This window comes from Symphalangus syndactylus, chromosome 9, assembly GCF_028878055.3.
Source record: "Symphalangus syndactylus isolate Jambi chromosome 9, NHGRI_mSymSyn1-v2.1_pri, whole genome shotgun sequence".
Taxonomy (NCBI): domain Eukaryota; kingdom Metazoa; phylum Chordata; class Mammalia; order Primates; family Hylobatidae; genus Symphalangus; species Symphalangus syndactylus.
Window position 1 is genome coordinate 44982377 of NC_072431.2, and position 16480 is coordinate 44998856.

At 38.5% G+C, this 16480-nt stretch overlaps 1 protein-coding gene across 2 annotated transcripts in view; it reads right to left on the reverse strand.

Annotated features, from left to right (window-relative positions):
* GPD2 (glycerol-3-phosphate dehydrogenase 2) overlaps positions 1–16480 on the reverse strand; it is a 147302-nt gene that overhangs the window by 99622 nt on the left and 31200 nt on the right. Inside the window, exons 1-2 of one of the 2 annotated variants that reach the window (XM_055292076.2) lie at positions 15465–15587; positions 9563–9672 (exon numbers count right to left, since the gene is read on the reverse strand). In XM_055292076.2, the coding sequence (XP_055148051.1) occupies positions 9563–9664 (102 nt within the window). In that variant the 5' untranslated portion in view covers positions 9665–9672; positions 15465–15587. Of the gene's footprint in view, positions 1–9562; positions 9673–15464; positions 15588–16480 lie in introns of those variants that run through there. The other variant, XM_055292077.2, reaches the window with a different exon arrangement.

The window sequence follows — 16480 nt, forward strand, 5'->3', positions numbered from 1 at the left end:
AGAACACTCCCATATAGTGGAGTAGAAATGATCCAGTGGGGTGAGACCCCTATAGCATGGCAGACCCACTAGAATAAAGAGACATAGGTCCCTGGATAATTGCAGGAAATAGGGTCCCCACCTATCCACATTGAACTGTAATGTGAGCAACAAATAATCGTGCATTATGATAAGCCACTGAGCTTTGAGGATTGGTTATCATACCAATTAGCTTACTTCAATTAATACACAAGTTTGAGATGTGCTTAGTTTTACAAACCAATATTTACAATTCGCCTACATTGCATACAGTCCATACACAATAGAGAATGGACTATGAATGGATGAGGCATCATCATTTACAAAATTAAAAATTAGGAAATAAATCCATACAGACAACACCTCAAAAGGACAGATCATCACATGCAAGCCCTAGAAAGCCATGGTGCAGAGACATTTCTACCTTCACATTTGACATAATGCTGATGGCTCTTTGTGCAAACAGGTAGCTTATGACTCAACCATGAGTTCCTTCTTCCACCATCAGAAATGGCCATTTTAGTTGCTTTTAACATTTAGGTGGGAACTACAGTGTTAGATATCCTATGAAGAATGTATTCACAATAGCCAAGATATGGAAACAACCTAAACGCCATTCATCAACAGATGGATGAATAAAGAAATGTAGTATATACATAAAATGGTATGTTTTTCAGCCTTAAAGAAGAAGAAGGAAGTCCTGACATTGCTGACAACATGGATAGCCCTGGAAGACATTATGCTAAGTGAAATAAGCCAGACACTGAAAGACAAATACTGTATGATCTCACTTATAGGTGAGAGTTAAAATAGTCACACTCATAGAAGCAGAGAGTAAAATAGTGGTAAGCAGAGGGTGGGCAGGCGGATGTTGAACAAGGGGTACAGAGTTTCAGTTATGCTAAAGGAAAGAATTGGGTTTTGTTTTTGTTTGTTTGTTTGTTTTGAGATGGAGTCTCACTGTGTTGCCCAGGCTGGAGTGCAATGGTGCGATCTCGGCTCACTGCAGCCTCCACCTCCCAGGTTCAAGCAATTCTCCTGTCTCAGCCTACTGAGTAGCTGGGATTATAGGCATCCACCACCATGTCTGGCTAATTTTTGTATTTTTAGTAGAGATAGGGCTTTGCCATGTTGGCCAAGCTGGTCTCAAACTTCTGACTTCAGGTGATCCACCTGCCTCAGCCTCCCAAAGTGCTGGGATTACAGGCATGAGCCACCACACCCGGCCATCAAGGAAAGAATTTTTAAAAAGCAACATTATTCTGCCATCAACAGGTACAGGAAAAAAACAATAATAAAGACTATTTAGGAACATTCGTTTTATAGCACTGCCTAAGGTTTTTTTAAAGAGAAAGTTTGGGATTGGGCTCATGCCTGTAATCCCAGCTCTTTGGCAGGCCGAGGCGGGTGGATCACCCTAGGTCAGGCGTTCAAGACCAGCCTGGCCAACATGGCGAAACCCCGTCTCTACTAAAAATTACAAAAATTAGCTGGCCATGGTGGCGGGCGACTGTAATCCCAGCTAGTTGGGGGGCTGAGGCAGGAAGAATTGCTTGAACCTGGGAGGCAGAGGTTGCAGTGAGCCGAGATCACGCCACTGCACTCCAGCCTGGGTGAGTGAGACACTGTCTCAAAAAAAAAAGTTGGGGGTGGAGGGGGGTGGAAAGATTGCTTATAAACCTATGCAAAATGCCTCTGCAGATAGAATATTGTCTACTCAGGGAGAACAAGAAAGTCTAGTAGCCTGAATTGACTTACAAAGTTAAAAGCAATCTGATTTAAAAAAAAAAAAAAAAAAAGCAATCAAATGTGTCATGTGATAGTTTCAGCTACAGCTACATCAATGCTCAGGAAGAGTTACACTGATTTCAAACCCACAGATCCTCCTTAGTTCAAGAACCTGAAGAATGTTTCTAATTGAGGTTAAATGATCGAAAATGTTAAGATGTTCAAAAGATAAACAAATTGTTATATTCAAACAAAGAAACTGCTGAAAAGCAATGCTTAAGTGGAATTTTTGTAATTTAAATTGTTTCTTTATTTTCTTTTTTTCCTGCAGATGCCACAAGATTAAATTGTTTCCTAACTGACATCATATCTTAGATACTATGCTTATGATTTTGATTTCTCTTCAACCAATACTCACTTGAACTTCAAGTTTCTCTACCTGTTTATCTGTTTAGTCATCAATATAAGCAAAAGTGTGCCAACCAAAAGTTCAGCTATTATTTTTTAACTCTGATGTTATATCTTTCTTATTATGCCTGACAAGGCTAGGTCTATTTCAAATGTTCATATCCTACCTCAGGGGAAGGGAAAGAAGTAAAGCAGATACTGAAGACCTGCTATGTGCCAGGTACTGTGATTACTGATTTGTATGTATTGACTTAGTGCTTGGCAGAGAAAAAAGCCTGTGAGTAAAGTTACACTATCTTTACGAAGAAATTGGAATTCTGAAATTTTTTATAACCTACACACACAACAACAGGTTCACCAAAACCCAGCTACACTCATATAACAGACACATTCAGGAAGCTAAATGTTGCTTTATTTGGGGTCTATTCAAATAAATCCTAAAGTAGATCTTATTTTGACTAGAGTTGATCATTCTTTTTTGTTATTTTTGTTTTTTTGTTATTGTTGTTGTTTTTTGCTTCTTGTCCAATCTTATCTTTTGCTACTGACTTTAAAACTTCTGAGTCATTGGTACTACTAATCAAAAAGTACTACTTTGTTAGAACTCTTACAAATAAGGTATGGTGAGGGAGAGACTGAAATTACAAGTTAAAACAATGTTCTCAAAATTCCTGCTGATTTTAATTATCCATGCATCACTTTGCCTCTCATTAGCATAAATATTTTTCCTCCTGGGTTTTGCTGACACTAACAAAGGTAGTATAGGCTTACCTGTATTTCAACTCACCTAACACGTCACTGTTATCAGGGTTTTGTTTTTTAATATTCCCTTAATTAACACATATAACAAAGTGAACTATAGTATTTCCTAAGCCACGCACAAGCACAGAGAATTGATGTCTCTTACAAAGTGAGAGGTTATTTTGCAAATCACGAAGATCCTGTCATCAACACCTATTACAATATCAACATGCTTGAACATCACTGACTTTGGGAAAGAAGAAATTAGTTTAATTGCATTCCATTTCAAGCTACAATGATACATAAAAATTCAGATTTATTCCCCCCAAAAAAATTAGAGGTTTTTTCCCTAATATTGCCTGTTTTTAAAGAATGTTTCACCACAGAATTTCAATAAATGGCATTGATATTAATTTATCAAAGGGACTATATTCTTGTAACTTTTTAGCAACATATCAGTTATATAAACCAAGTATGCCATAATTCACATAAGCCTACATAGAAAAAAAGAAAGAAACAGTGGGAAATTCAAGGAACTTATTATAACAGTTAGAGAGGTTAAGTCAACAATTGGGGTTGATATTCTTGCTCATCCTCAGATCAGGAAGCAAGCAGAAAGGAAAACAGAAGAGTGTTGGTACCCCTGTCTTTGAGCCATTCTCCTATAACCTAAAATGAAGGATATACCATTTGCTACTAATCCCAAAAGTTTTAACAAAGTGTCTGTGAATTCAAGGTCTCTAGTGACAAGAGCAACTTGTTTGCTGACTACAATCGCACTTTATATTCATATCTCTTGGGAATCTCATAAGAGGTAACACTTTTTGCAAGATTCCTATGTTCCAGGAACTCTCCCAGGCTTCACTGCTTTTTAATAAACCTGTGCAGGAAGTACCACTGTTATCCCTGTTTTATAGAAGGGAGAAAATGAGGCTGACAGAATTTAAGAAAATCACCTACAGTCACTCAGCTATTAAGATATAGAACTAGCTGTTCACAATAGCCAAGATATGGAATCAACTAAATGTCCATCAACAGATGACTGGATAAAGAAAATGTGGTATATGTATACATGATGGAATACTATTCAGTTATTAAAAAGAACGAAATAGGCCAGACACAATGACTCACGTCTGTGATCCCAGCACTTTGGGAGGCCGAGGTGGGTGAGCTTGAGCTCAGGAGTTCAAGACCAGCCTGAGCAACATGGCGAGACCCTATCTCTATTTAAAAAAAAAAAAGAAAAAGAAAAAGAATGAAATCCTGTCATTTGCAACAACACAGATGAGCCTGGAGGACATTATGTTAAGTGAAATAAGTCAGGCACAGAAAGATAAATACTTCATGTTCTGACTCATATCTAGGAGCTAAAATAAACTGAGCTCATAGAAACAGAGAGTAGAACTGTTGGTATTAAAAGCTGGAAAGAGGAGGGGAGGGGGAAGACAGGGAGAGGTTGGTTAATACACACAAAGTTACAGCTAGATGGAATAAGTTCTAGGGCTTTGTAACACTATATGCTGAATATGGTTAACAATAATTTAGTGTATATTTTCAAAAAGCTAGAAGAGAGGATTTTTAATGTTCACAACACAAAGAAATGATCAATGTTTGAGGTGATGGATATGCTAATTATCCTGATTTGATCGTTACATGTTGTATACATGCACAGAAATATCATTCTGCATTCCATAAATATGTACAATTATAACATGTCAAACAAAAATAAAGGGATAAATACGTAAATAAATAAAGGTAAGGAAACATACCTCAAAAAAGAAAAGTACAGCTAGGCAGTCTGCAGAGACTGCTCTAAAGATCACACTCTTGGCCTTTTTATTCTGATGCTTATGAATGGCACACCAATCAATGAGAATTTCTTACTTCCCTGATTCTAAGAAGATCATTCCTCCCATTAAAAAGAGACCTTGGGAGGAATGATCTTCTTAGAATCAGGGTGCTTGTAATCCCAGCTACTTGGGAGGCTGAGGCAGCAGAATCGCTCAAACCCAGGAGGCAGAGGTTGCAATGAGCTGAGATCATGCCCCTGCACTCCAGCCTGGGCAAGAAGAGTGAAACTCCATCTCAGGAAAAAAAAAAAAAAAGAGAGAGAGATCTTGATTTCCATATTCTGAAGCCCACTCCTTGCCTATTTATGGTGTGGGGGGAAAAAAATTTTCACATCCGGGCTTTGAGAAAGCTCTCAGTGGTTCTCAAGTTTTACCTCGGCTCACAAAGCCTCCACACCTTCAGACCAGGTCATGGAACGAACAAACCTAGAATGTGTTATGTGAGAAAGACCACTCCTCTGACCCGAATAGATTCTTGTCATATCAACCACATCACTGGGGTTAAAGAAAAGCCCACATCATCACATCAATTTTTCCAGTTAGGACCTAGAAGGTTTGAAATAAATGTTAACTTTTAAAAAAAAAGTGTTAAACAGTGCCGTTGGGCTATAATGAAAAGAAAAAAGACTAGGGTAGCCCTGTGTGAAATCCCTGTACTCCTTCCCACTCTATTCTTGTTTCATTCTCCCTGGCCACTCCCATCCCAACCTTCCCATCTTCCTGAGGACTCCTCATGGATCCCTGACTTTAATGCTCTCTACTTCTGTTGCTCAAAAAGGTTTGCTTGTTCTAAAAGTATCCCATGATCCCTTTTCCTAATTTAAATTTCCCTCTTCATCTACTCCATTCTCCCACCAGCCTGGAATTAGAAAAAGGAGACTCCTCTATGAAGTGCTACTTCCTTTCACTAGACCTTAGACTGGATAAGATGACCTCCAAGTTTCATCCAACTAAAAGTGTATTATCAAACCAACCTATACTAAATAGTGAATCACAATCAACTTGATCTAAAAAATTGCTACACCACCACAGAGTGTCTGCTTGCTCCATTCCCAGTGGGGTTGGTTTCTTTGAGTGGTAAAATGCTTATATCGCAGTACTAAGACTCTTGTTCCTTGGCATACAGCTGGTCTGGGGAGAAGAAAACTCAAGCTCCCTTTGTGGAAATTTTGTCACCTGCTTATGGGTGGAAAATAAAGAAAAGGGGACAAGAAAATGAAGAGGAAGCCACTTTAAGACCATGCTAAAACCCCTCAGATGCTTAACTGAGGAAGGCCTGGAAGGTGGACGGTATCTGTGGCCACAAACCTCCTTCCCTGCAGGTGGACACAAGCAAAAGAAGTCAGCCAACCTTCATCTCCTTTCCTCATCAACTTCCTTGATTGGAATTGAAGATTTAGGCTGCCCAGCTCCAAAAGAATAATAATAGTAATAATAATTGCCCTCTCCTTAGGCTATAACAACCCTCGCATTCCTCTATCTCTTCTAAATCTGACCTGTTTCCCTTAGAAAATAAAAATAATAAACCTCTAGAGTTCACTTTGCTCAACAGTGGGCACTATTCATCATTGATAAACCTAAGTAATAGCATTGTTAATAATATGCTTGTATGAAGAAAAGCCATACCATGAAGTAGGGTGAGACAAAAGCATCATTGCTACCACCTCTAACCCCTAACCTGCTCCCAGAAACACCAGTCTCCATGGAGGCCTCTATTCTCCCACTTACAATGGCTCTGATTCAAGCAACTGCATTAAAGGTAAGTGAAACCACGTCTTATTCAATTTCAATCTGTCTTATGTTTAATTAACTTTTAAAGAATATACAATTGTTTTCTTTACAAATATAAGGTAATTTAACTATAGAATTGACTCAAAGGTTTTCAGGAGCTGACCTGGCACCTAAACACTCATAGTACTATCTTATCACCAAACATGTTCTAACAATGTACCAACTTTTATATTCAATCCATTTGTATTTAGAATATAGCCCCTTCTTGTATTTCAGGGAAGAAGCTTTGTCCTGGGAGTATCAAATGGCACAAGCCAGGGGCAAGGAAGACAGAGCATGCAAGAACACAGCAAAATGTGCCAGAACCAAAGTCAATAGGTAGCTCTCTAGGACATCAGGAACTTGGGGTTTCAAAACTAACTTATTCTTAATAAAAGGCAGTTTATCAATTGGAATCTTCTTAGGAAACTAGAAAAAATACAAAAATACAGTAGGTAAATATACCTGTAACAAGCCAATACTTTAAGCATCATTCTGCAGAAAAATGGAGCATACCTAGTCACATTTAAGGCCCCAGCTTCTACAAACAAAAGTGCAGCCAATTAATGTATCTCAAAGGGCAGATTTTTTTTGACTATTGAAGTCAAGAAAACTCCCCCCCTAGAATGGCTCTGATTGGCAGATATTTTCTGAGAGAGGACAGCTGAGTTAATGGAGGCCTGTGGTCATTTTATGTCAATGTCTGGAATAGGTTGTTTCCTCTTCTCATTCTTGCTTTTACTTTTTATTATTATTATTTTTTTGCCAGTCCCTACGGCTACATCACATCTGCTACCCCCCAAATACATGCTAATGGCAGTATCTTAAACGGACAGGAATCACCAGAAAAGAAATGCACATAGTTGGATTTCTTATGCAACTCATTGATTGCATATGCCTGTAGTAATTTTTTTCAACAGAACTTGTCAGGTTAAAATTATAAATGACTTCAAGCTGCTGCTATCCATTTCATTTGGCTATTAGGGTGGTCAGGATGTCTAACTTAGGAAAGATAAAATGACAAAATGTCCCAGGAATCAATAGGTCTTTACTTTGCCTTGATTTTACTGAATAAAATCCACCTATAACTTGACTGCTTGGGGCCAGAGTCTCTTCTGTTTATTCTATTCTTTAAGATCAATTATTAGAGAGAAATCAAACCACAAAAAGGGATAGAACAGTGTTACCTAGGTACAAATTTAAACTATAAACTCTGAAGTAGAACATGCTTACTGTGGTTAAAAGATATAAACCACATATAAATTTAGCAACAACTCATCATATTAGATATCGTGACCTTTGGCATTGGCATTTTTCAGTATCGTTTCAGATAGCACCAGTAAAGATGGCAGAAGTAATCTAATCCCTTAATGCCCATGTCCCAAACAGAAGTGCACTTCTGAAATAGCCTCAGCAGAAGCCACATCTTTTCACACTTGCTTTTAAGGAACGAAGGCAATCTTTTAAAAGAAAAGCATGATCAATGGATGAGGAAGAGTTTCAATACCAAGTCAGTGAATTAATAATACCATTGTACGTATCAAAACTCCACTATGAACCCAATCAATATGTATAATGATTATGTGTCAATTAAAAAAATAAAAACTGCAACATACATGCATTGAGAGTGATGTCCTCACAGTTCAGAAGGCAGAAAAAGACTAACACTAATCAAAAGACTATTACTGATCAAAAGACTATTCGATATCACCCATCTTTAGCAGGAATCACATAAAAATTGGCTTGTTGGGTTTTTTAATGACAGGCCAGCATACTAATTCTTCCTAATATGTGTTTTTATTTATATATTTTATTGATTGATTGAGACAGGGTCTCACTTTGTCACCCAGGCTGAAGTCCAGTGGCATGATCTCAGCTCACTACAGCCTCCACCTTCCAGGCTCAAGCAATCCTCCAACCTCAGCCTCCAGAGTAGCTGGGACTACGGGTGTACACCATCATGCCTGGCTAATTTTTGTATTTCTTTGTAGAGATAGGGTTTCACCATATTGTCCAGGCTGGTCTCAAACTTCTGGGCTCAAGGGATCTGCCTGCCCTGGCCTCCCAAAGTGCTGGGATTACAGGTTTGAGTCAGTGAACCTGGCCATAATAATGTGTTTTTAAAGTGATCCTCATTCAGGATATGGGGTTGCAAGCAATGAACCTGGTCCACCACCTTGTAGCACAAAGAAACAGAAACAAGAAGTATAAGACAAACCATGGCTTAAAGGCAGCCACAAAAATGTGAAAAATGAATCACTCAGTTACAAATTGTTTGCCAAATTCCTTCACCTTCATCTTTGAGAAAGAAATGCACTACACAGCTAGTATCACAAAATGTCCTAATGACATGGGATGGAGGAACAAGAGACTGATACTAACTACTAAGGTGGTTGCCAGCATTTCAAGCCTGAAAAGAACAAAGCCATTCAGCAAAATTATTTCCTGGCATCAATTTGAACTATGGGAAGTCACAGTTGTAAGGTAAAGAAAAAAAAAAAGAAAAGAAACTGAACACTTTATAATATTTGGAAACTTCTTACCAATCTCATTTTCCTGGCTTTCCTTCATTTAAACTTTTACCTGATACAAAGTAATGCTTCATAAGTAACTAAACCTTGAAGAAATAAAACCAGGATTCAGTTGAGCCTTTTCTTTTCCATTTCCTTTCTCAGCTGCCTGCCTTCTAATAAGACAAACTTTTGGCAGGAACATAGAAGGTATCCAGACATTTCGATGAATTAGACAAGGAAAGTCTAAATGAAGAAACCCTGGCACTCATAAATGAAGCAGTCTTTTAAAAACCAAAGAGCCAAAACACAGGCTAAATAATGCTTCCTGAAAAAGAAATTCACTTTTTAAAAAAGGAGATACACACAGTTCTCCAGGATCATTAAGGCACTGTTCTAAATTAGTATCTTTCAGATCAAACTGAGAAACTTCACAAGTAATTTCTAAACAAAACCGTTAGTGCACACATTCCCCATAGACAGCTCTTTAGCAGATTTAAGTTGCATACTGTAATCAACACAAGTACAGTTACTTACTTGTTTCCTTCTGTAATGAGCAAACTGAGAAAGTCCTAAAACAGTTGCAAGAGCACCTCCTCCAACAAGAATCGTCCCTTTCACTGCCTTTTGAAATGCCATTTCTTAGCCTACAAAGAAAAATAAGAAACAATAAGAAGTTAATTGGGATGGTTATCGCATAACCATCCCAATAATAAAAAGACACTGTGTAGATTATGAAACCATGTTAAACTAGAAAAGAAAACATAAAATAAGGAAATTACTAACAAACCAATGTGTATACTGCAACTCAAAATAAATAGCCAAAAAATTCTAGACAAGGGAATTGATTACATAAAAGTTACTTTCTGGTTCGACAGGAATTAAAGAAAGAAAAGCAAATTAAGAGAAAACTGAGGATATTTAAACAGTATAAAGTCAAGAGAACTGTGGAAAGAAATGTTATTGGGTATTTAACAAAACTGCATGCCATACTTGTAAATTTGTTCCATACCTAATCCTCTCCTCAAGGAGAACCAGCAGAAAGAAGTCTTGGGTCACTCAACAAGACAATAAACATCAGCTTGCTTCAGGTTCTTTGGAAAGTGTTTAATTCAAATTGTGGTAAGACTCCCTTCCCAAGTTTTTCCCTTTCTAATGAAGTTTTCACTACAGCCAAAAGCCAGCAGTGTTATATTTCTATTATTGAAAGAGTCAGCTGAGCACGATGGCTCACACTTGTAATCCCAGCACTTTGGGAGGCCGTGGTGGTGGACGCCTGTAATCCCAGCTACTCGGCAGACTGAGGCAGGAGAATCACCTGAACCCAGGAGGCAGAGGTTGCAGTGAGCCGAGATCACGCCACTGCACTCCAACCTGGGTGACAGAGCTAGACTCCGTCTCAAGAAAAAAGAGTATACTTTACAGGTAAGAAGTCAGGGGTATTATGCCTTAATGCTTTCACAAACTGACCCATTTAACCTGCTGTAATTCCTTTCATTAGGGGAACTTAACAAAAAAAGTTTTCTTCTAGCCAGAGTTGCATGACACCAAAATTTTAAGACAAAACCCTCCAGATCAAGCACTCACTGTATATTTGTGCTCTCTGTATTTATATTTTTTTCTTTCTCTCTTTTTGTAGAGACAGAGTCTGGCGCTGTCACCCAGGCCAGAGTGCAGTGGCTCAATCACAGCAAACTATAAAATCAAACTCCTGGGCGAGTGATTCTCCCAAGTAGCTGATACTACCAAGTGCGTGCCGCCATGCATGGCTATTTTTTTTTTCTTTCTTTTTTCTTTTCTTTTTTTTTTTTTTCTGTAGAGACAAGGTCTTGCTATGTTGCCCAAACTGGACTCAAGCAATCTCCTACCTTGGCTTCCCAAAGTGCTAGGATTACAAACATGAGCCACCCCGCACTCGGCTCCACTGAATATTTCTCAAGTTCTGCATTGTGTTAGCTCTTAACTTTCTTTCCTCTCACTTGTTTTCCACTACTGGACTGATAATGGAATTTTCTAAAGTTTTGATGAGGACTTAAAAATTATTCTTTAACTTTTTCAGAAACTAAGAAGATTGCAAAAAAAATGAAAATTCCACCAAAAATCCTTTTGTCCGCTTTCACTGTTAAACGTAAAAAGATAATCTTGTGTGATCAACTAAAAAAAATTCTAGAGTTGAGTAATTTGACCTGCCTAAGACTTTACATTCACAAAAGCAGGGAAACAGAGAAGCCACTACCCTATTTCCTTGTAGGGGTGGAGCACTGGCCTGTCTGGACAACACACATTACATTCTACTGATACCTCACAACTCAAGAAAACAATTTATTATGAAGGTAGTTTCAACTTAGGATACTAAAAAAACAGTATCTCAACATAAATTATGATACAGTTAAATATTTGGGTCCATACTGGATAAACTGTATCTATTATCATACTATCCTAAATAAAGAATTGCAATATAACTATGATTCTATAGAAATATATAACTATGATTCTATAGAAAACTCATTTTAGGATACTATAAATTATATACTGATATGTGGTGGCATTTTTAAATTTTTTTTCTTCTGATCTCATTCTTCCTGACAAATTCCTAAATTCTAAACTTTATCTTTTTAATTAAGATTCTTCCCAGGATTAGAGCCCAGGAGTTTGAGCTTGCAGTGAGCTGCAATTGTGCCACTGCATTCCAGCCTGGGAGACAGAACAAGACCCTGTCTCTAAAAATAATTTTTAAAGATTCTAACCAGGAAAATATTTCACAAGCATATGTACTCTGCTGCTGGAGGTCTCTTCTTTACTGTCCCTTTGCTATATCAACCATCTTCTCTTTCCCAAATTATGCAGGATAGTGGGTGTATGCTGGTTAGGGGCCACCATTCATCATTCAGTCAACCCTAGGCAAAACCTTATATCCTAGGTTGCCGGGATAGTAAAAACCCTAACTTAGCAGGTACCCATTTGTCATAGCTCACTATCACCAATTGATGTACTGTTGCAAATGTTCACATGGGTGTCTATCACACAACAATGGAAGCCCTAGCAGCCAAGAGATAGCATGCCATCTGAAGGCTAACTGGGTTCCTCTGACAACTGGAGACAGAGAATAAAGTCCTAGTTCTATTTGCTATTTACCTTAAACAATCCACATGCCTGACTCATAGCAGTGTGGTGGTCCCTAGGATATGAGTGTTGTGACTGATTGACTTATCACTACTTCTGTCTTGTTGATAATGTCATTGTTGACCTCACAAAGGATACCACACATCAACATGGCCAACTCAGGGATGTTATATACAACACAGTCAATGAAAATGTTTCATTCTCAGAGTTGTTCATTCAGCCAGTTAAGTTTGAAGCTAGTATTTCCAAATGTGTGGGTCCCTGTGTTCCCTGCCTACCTGACAGTATTGTTTTAATTTGATTTGTCAGAGACCAAAACTTGCAAAGGAGGATATGTTCATGCATTTTCCCAATGAGCCACTAATACTATCAAAAAACTACATTCTCATGTCATCTTGCAGAGTTAGCAATAATATCAACTATAATCAGTAAAGAGTTTTCCTTTTTCAATAATTTCAAAAAATAATGTATGCTTGGGGGCTCATTATTTCTACTGTGATCAAATCCTTCTGTATAGTCATCTGGCTAACTCAAAAACAAAGGCAAGAATCAGACAGTTTCACTTGACTGTGCTAAGATTATCATCATGATTGTTGTTATTGTTACGAATGTTACAATAACAATCACTGCCAGGTAACAGGTACTGTGCTTTTAATTCTTTATAAACATCAGCTCATTTCACCCTCACAACATCTAATTTCATAAAAGGGGCAGTGGTAGCTCAGAGGAAATGGAGGATTCCCCCAAAGTCACTGCCTACTAAGTGAGAAAACAAGACTGAGTTTATGTTCTTGAGCCCTGGGTGGTTCTGTCCTGCCTTTGGTCTCAAAAGGCAACTTCTCCCCAAAAGCTATACCATATTTTGTTGTCACTCCCAAAAGAAGGCCCTATTCTCAAACAATCATCCAAATGTTCAGGCCCTTAGCATTTGGGTTAATCTCCAAGGCAATGAAGAAGTCTCTAGCAAAGTATCTACTAGCAATCTTCTGCCAGGTAATGTAAGAACTTTGTTTTAGGGCCGGGCACAGTGGCTCACGTCTGTAATCCCAGCACTTTGGGAGGCCGAGGTGGGTGGATCATTTGAGGTCAGGAGTTCAAGACCAGCCTGGCCAACATGCTGAAACCTTGTCTCTACTAAAAATACAAAAATTAGCCAGGCGGTAGTGGCACGCACCTGTAATCCTAGCTACTCGGGAGCCTGAGGCAAGAGAATCCCTTGAGCCTGGGAGGCGGAGACTGCAGTGAGCCAAGATTGCGCCACTGCACTCCAGTCTGGGTGACAGAGTAAGACCCTGTCTCAAAAAATAAAAAATTTTAAAAAGAACTTTGTTTTAATGCTGAAAGAATGAAATTTAGAACTATATAAACCATATGCTGTGGACAACATGTACCCATTTACCACTGTAAGGAGAAACGTTTTCACAATGATTACAAAAGAAAAAAAAAGATTATTTCCTTCTAAGTAACAGTTTTACTAGAAAACTAGCAAAGAAGGGGACCAAAAATATACACAAATCTTTACTAACTTCTGCAATAAATGTTCAAGGAAACCAGAGGGGAAAAAATATTAAAAAATAGAATTAGCTTATTTATCATAGCTTCAAATCCATGTTTTATAGCCTTTTAATTAAATCACATATATGCTGACTCAGGACTGGCTGCTGCATTGACATAGACCATAGCTAGCTCTAATTCTTGCAAGGAGAACACCAGCTAAGTTGGCAAAACCTAAACAAATGGTGCTCAACTAAATATATCTGTGAGTTTATCAACTAACTGCCCACAAGCAATTAATCTATTTGTAGGATTAAATATCAAAGTGTGTCTTGTAACTCTGAACTCTGTCTTATAACTAGTTGTGCTATACTGAGTGTTATAAATAGTCTGATAGAAAAAAAAAAGCAAGGTGCTATATCATTTTAATGTTGCAAGAAATTGACTCTGACTAAAAGAATTAAAGAAGGCTTCAGTGAAGAGAGGATTTTGGAGAAGGGTCTTGAAGGGGAAAAAAAGAATTTGGAGGGGAGTGAGTAGGGAACGTTATAGAGAAAGACAACTGGAGGAGAAAGGGGAGCATCATGGTATGTTCTAGGCATACAAATAGTTATCTCATTTGGCTGGAGATGATGTGCAGCTAGGAATGGGGTTTAAAAAGAAGTCCAGGGGGAAGAGAGAAGAAGACTGTGTACACGTGAAGTAAGATATTTCTATGATATCCTGTTGGCAATGGGGAGTAGAGGCTGTAGATTAAGGAAGTAAGATGTTTTGTCTAACATTCTGTAAAGACTATTCAAGTAGATTTTTGTGTTGAAGCTTACGAAGGCAGAGAGACCAATTAGAGGGCAATGCAATAGATCCCGTGTGAGAGAAGAGCCTGGTTTAAGGCAATATTAAAGAGTGCAAATCTAGAGACTGATGTTTTGCACAACTCTCTAAGGACAGCACTCAATTAGAGAGCATGACAAGACCTGACAACCAATTACAGGAGGCAGCAGGAAGAGACTGAACACAGTAAGTGGTTTTAGTTCGGGTAGCTGGAAAATGGCCCCAACATTTCCATATTAAGATCTAGAAAGAGAAGCAGGCTTAAGGAAGAAGAGAAGCTCAGCTTGCAACTAAGAAAATTTGAGATCTTGATGGAACATCTACTCACAGAAAACAGCACAGATAGATACTTGGGTCTAAAACTCCCAAGAGTAATAGGTATTTGGGAAACTTTTGCCTAAAACTGACAGATGTAATTGCTGCACAATAAAATGTACTTACTGCTAGCAAACAAAAACTAAATTTGCCACTTCTCAAAGTTTGCTGACCTTTGTTTGTACCTGACTGCTGCAACTTATCTGGCTCAGCTCAATTCTTAGATGTCTTTGTAGGGCTCCTATTATAGACAGTGACTTTTAACAAAGAACAACTCCTCACATCCTATTTCATGTAAGTCCCTGAGTGCACCCACTACTTTTGCCTCCTCCCATTCATAGGCAACGCAACTATGCATAAGCAAATTTATTCCAGAACCAGATCGCACTTCCTGGCCTCTGAAATCTCTTTAAAAAGTACTCACTCTCCTCCTCATCTTCCTGTCTTATCTTCTCTCTTCCAGAAGCCTTACTTAACAAAATACAAACTTAGCACAAGTAAGAATCATGCAAATGGGCTGGGCCAGTGGCTTATACCTGTAATCCCAGCAATTTGGGAGGCCAAGGCAGGAGGATTGTTTGATATCAAGAGTTCAAAACCAGCTTGGACAACAAAGCAAGACTCCATCTCTATTAAAAAAAAAATTTAAAAATTAGCTGGGCATGGTGGCGCATACCTCTAGTTTCAGCTATTCAAGAGGCCAAAGTGGGAGGAATCATGTGTGTCCAGGAGTTCAAGGCTTCAATGAGCCATGATCATACCACTGCACTCCAGCCTGGGCGACAGAGCAAAACCCTGTCTTAAAAAAAAAAAAAATTCAAATGTTGAAAAAAAGATTCCATGCAAATACATTTATCACTCCTCTGTGGAATAAGCCCTGGGTCCCTTTGTCAGAGGCGTGTGAACCAGAGGAACTCCACCTTGAATAGGAGCTGGGTAAAATAAGCCACCCCTTGTTTAGCATATTATCAAGAAAGAACCATAAAAATGGGCAACCAGCAGCCCTGTGTCTATGGAGTAGTCATTCTTTTATTCCTTCACTTTCACTTTATGGACTCACCCGTAACTCTTTCTTGTGTGAGATCCAAGAACCCTCTCTAGGCATCTGGATGGGGACCCCTTTCCTGTAACACCTTTATGTTTACAAAAACTCTCCTATCTTTCTGGTTTCTTATATAGAAACCTCAATTACCTTTCTAATCCCCATGCTCTCCATTAGTTTAGAACTTCTCAGGGTTTTGATTCTTATGCCAGCATAGAAGTAAGCATATTTCTCTCCATCCCTTACAAGCATGACCAGTGGAGGGGCGGAGAGTACAGCTCAAAGATCAATTACAGAAGAGTAATTTCAACAACCAGCCTTGCTGTCCTCAGGGCATGTATTCTCCAGCAAGATATAAAGGCATCCCATATTGCACTCCCATGTTTATTGCAGCACTAGTCACAATAGCCAAGATTTTCAATCAACCTAAGTGTCCATCAACAGACAAATGGATAACAAAAATGTGGTACATATACACAATGAAGTAGTATTCAGCCATAAAAAAGAATGAGATCAGGCCGGGCACAGTGGCTCACGCCTGTAATCCTAGCACTTTGGGATGCCAAGGTGGGCAGATCACTTGAGGTCAGAAGTTCGAAACCAGTCTGGCCAACATGGTGAAACTCCGTCTCTACTAAAAATACAAAAAA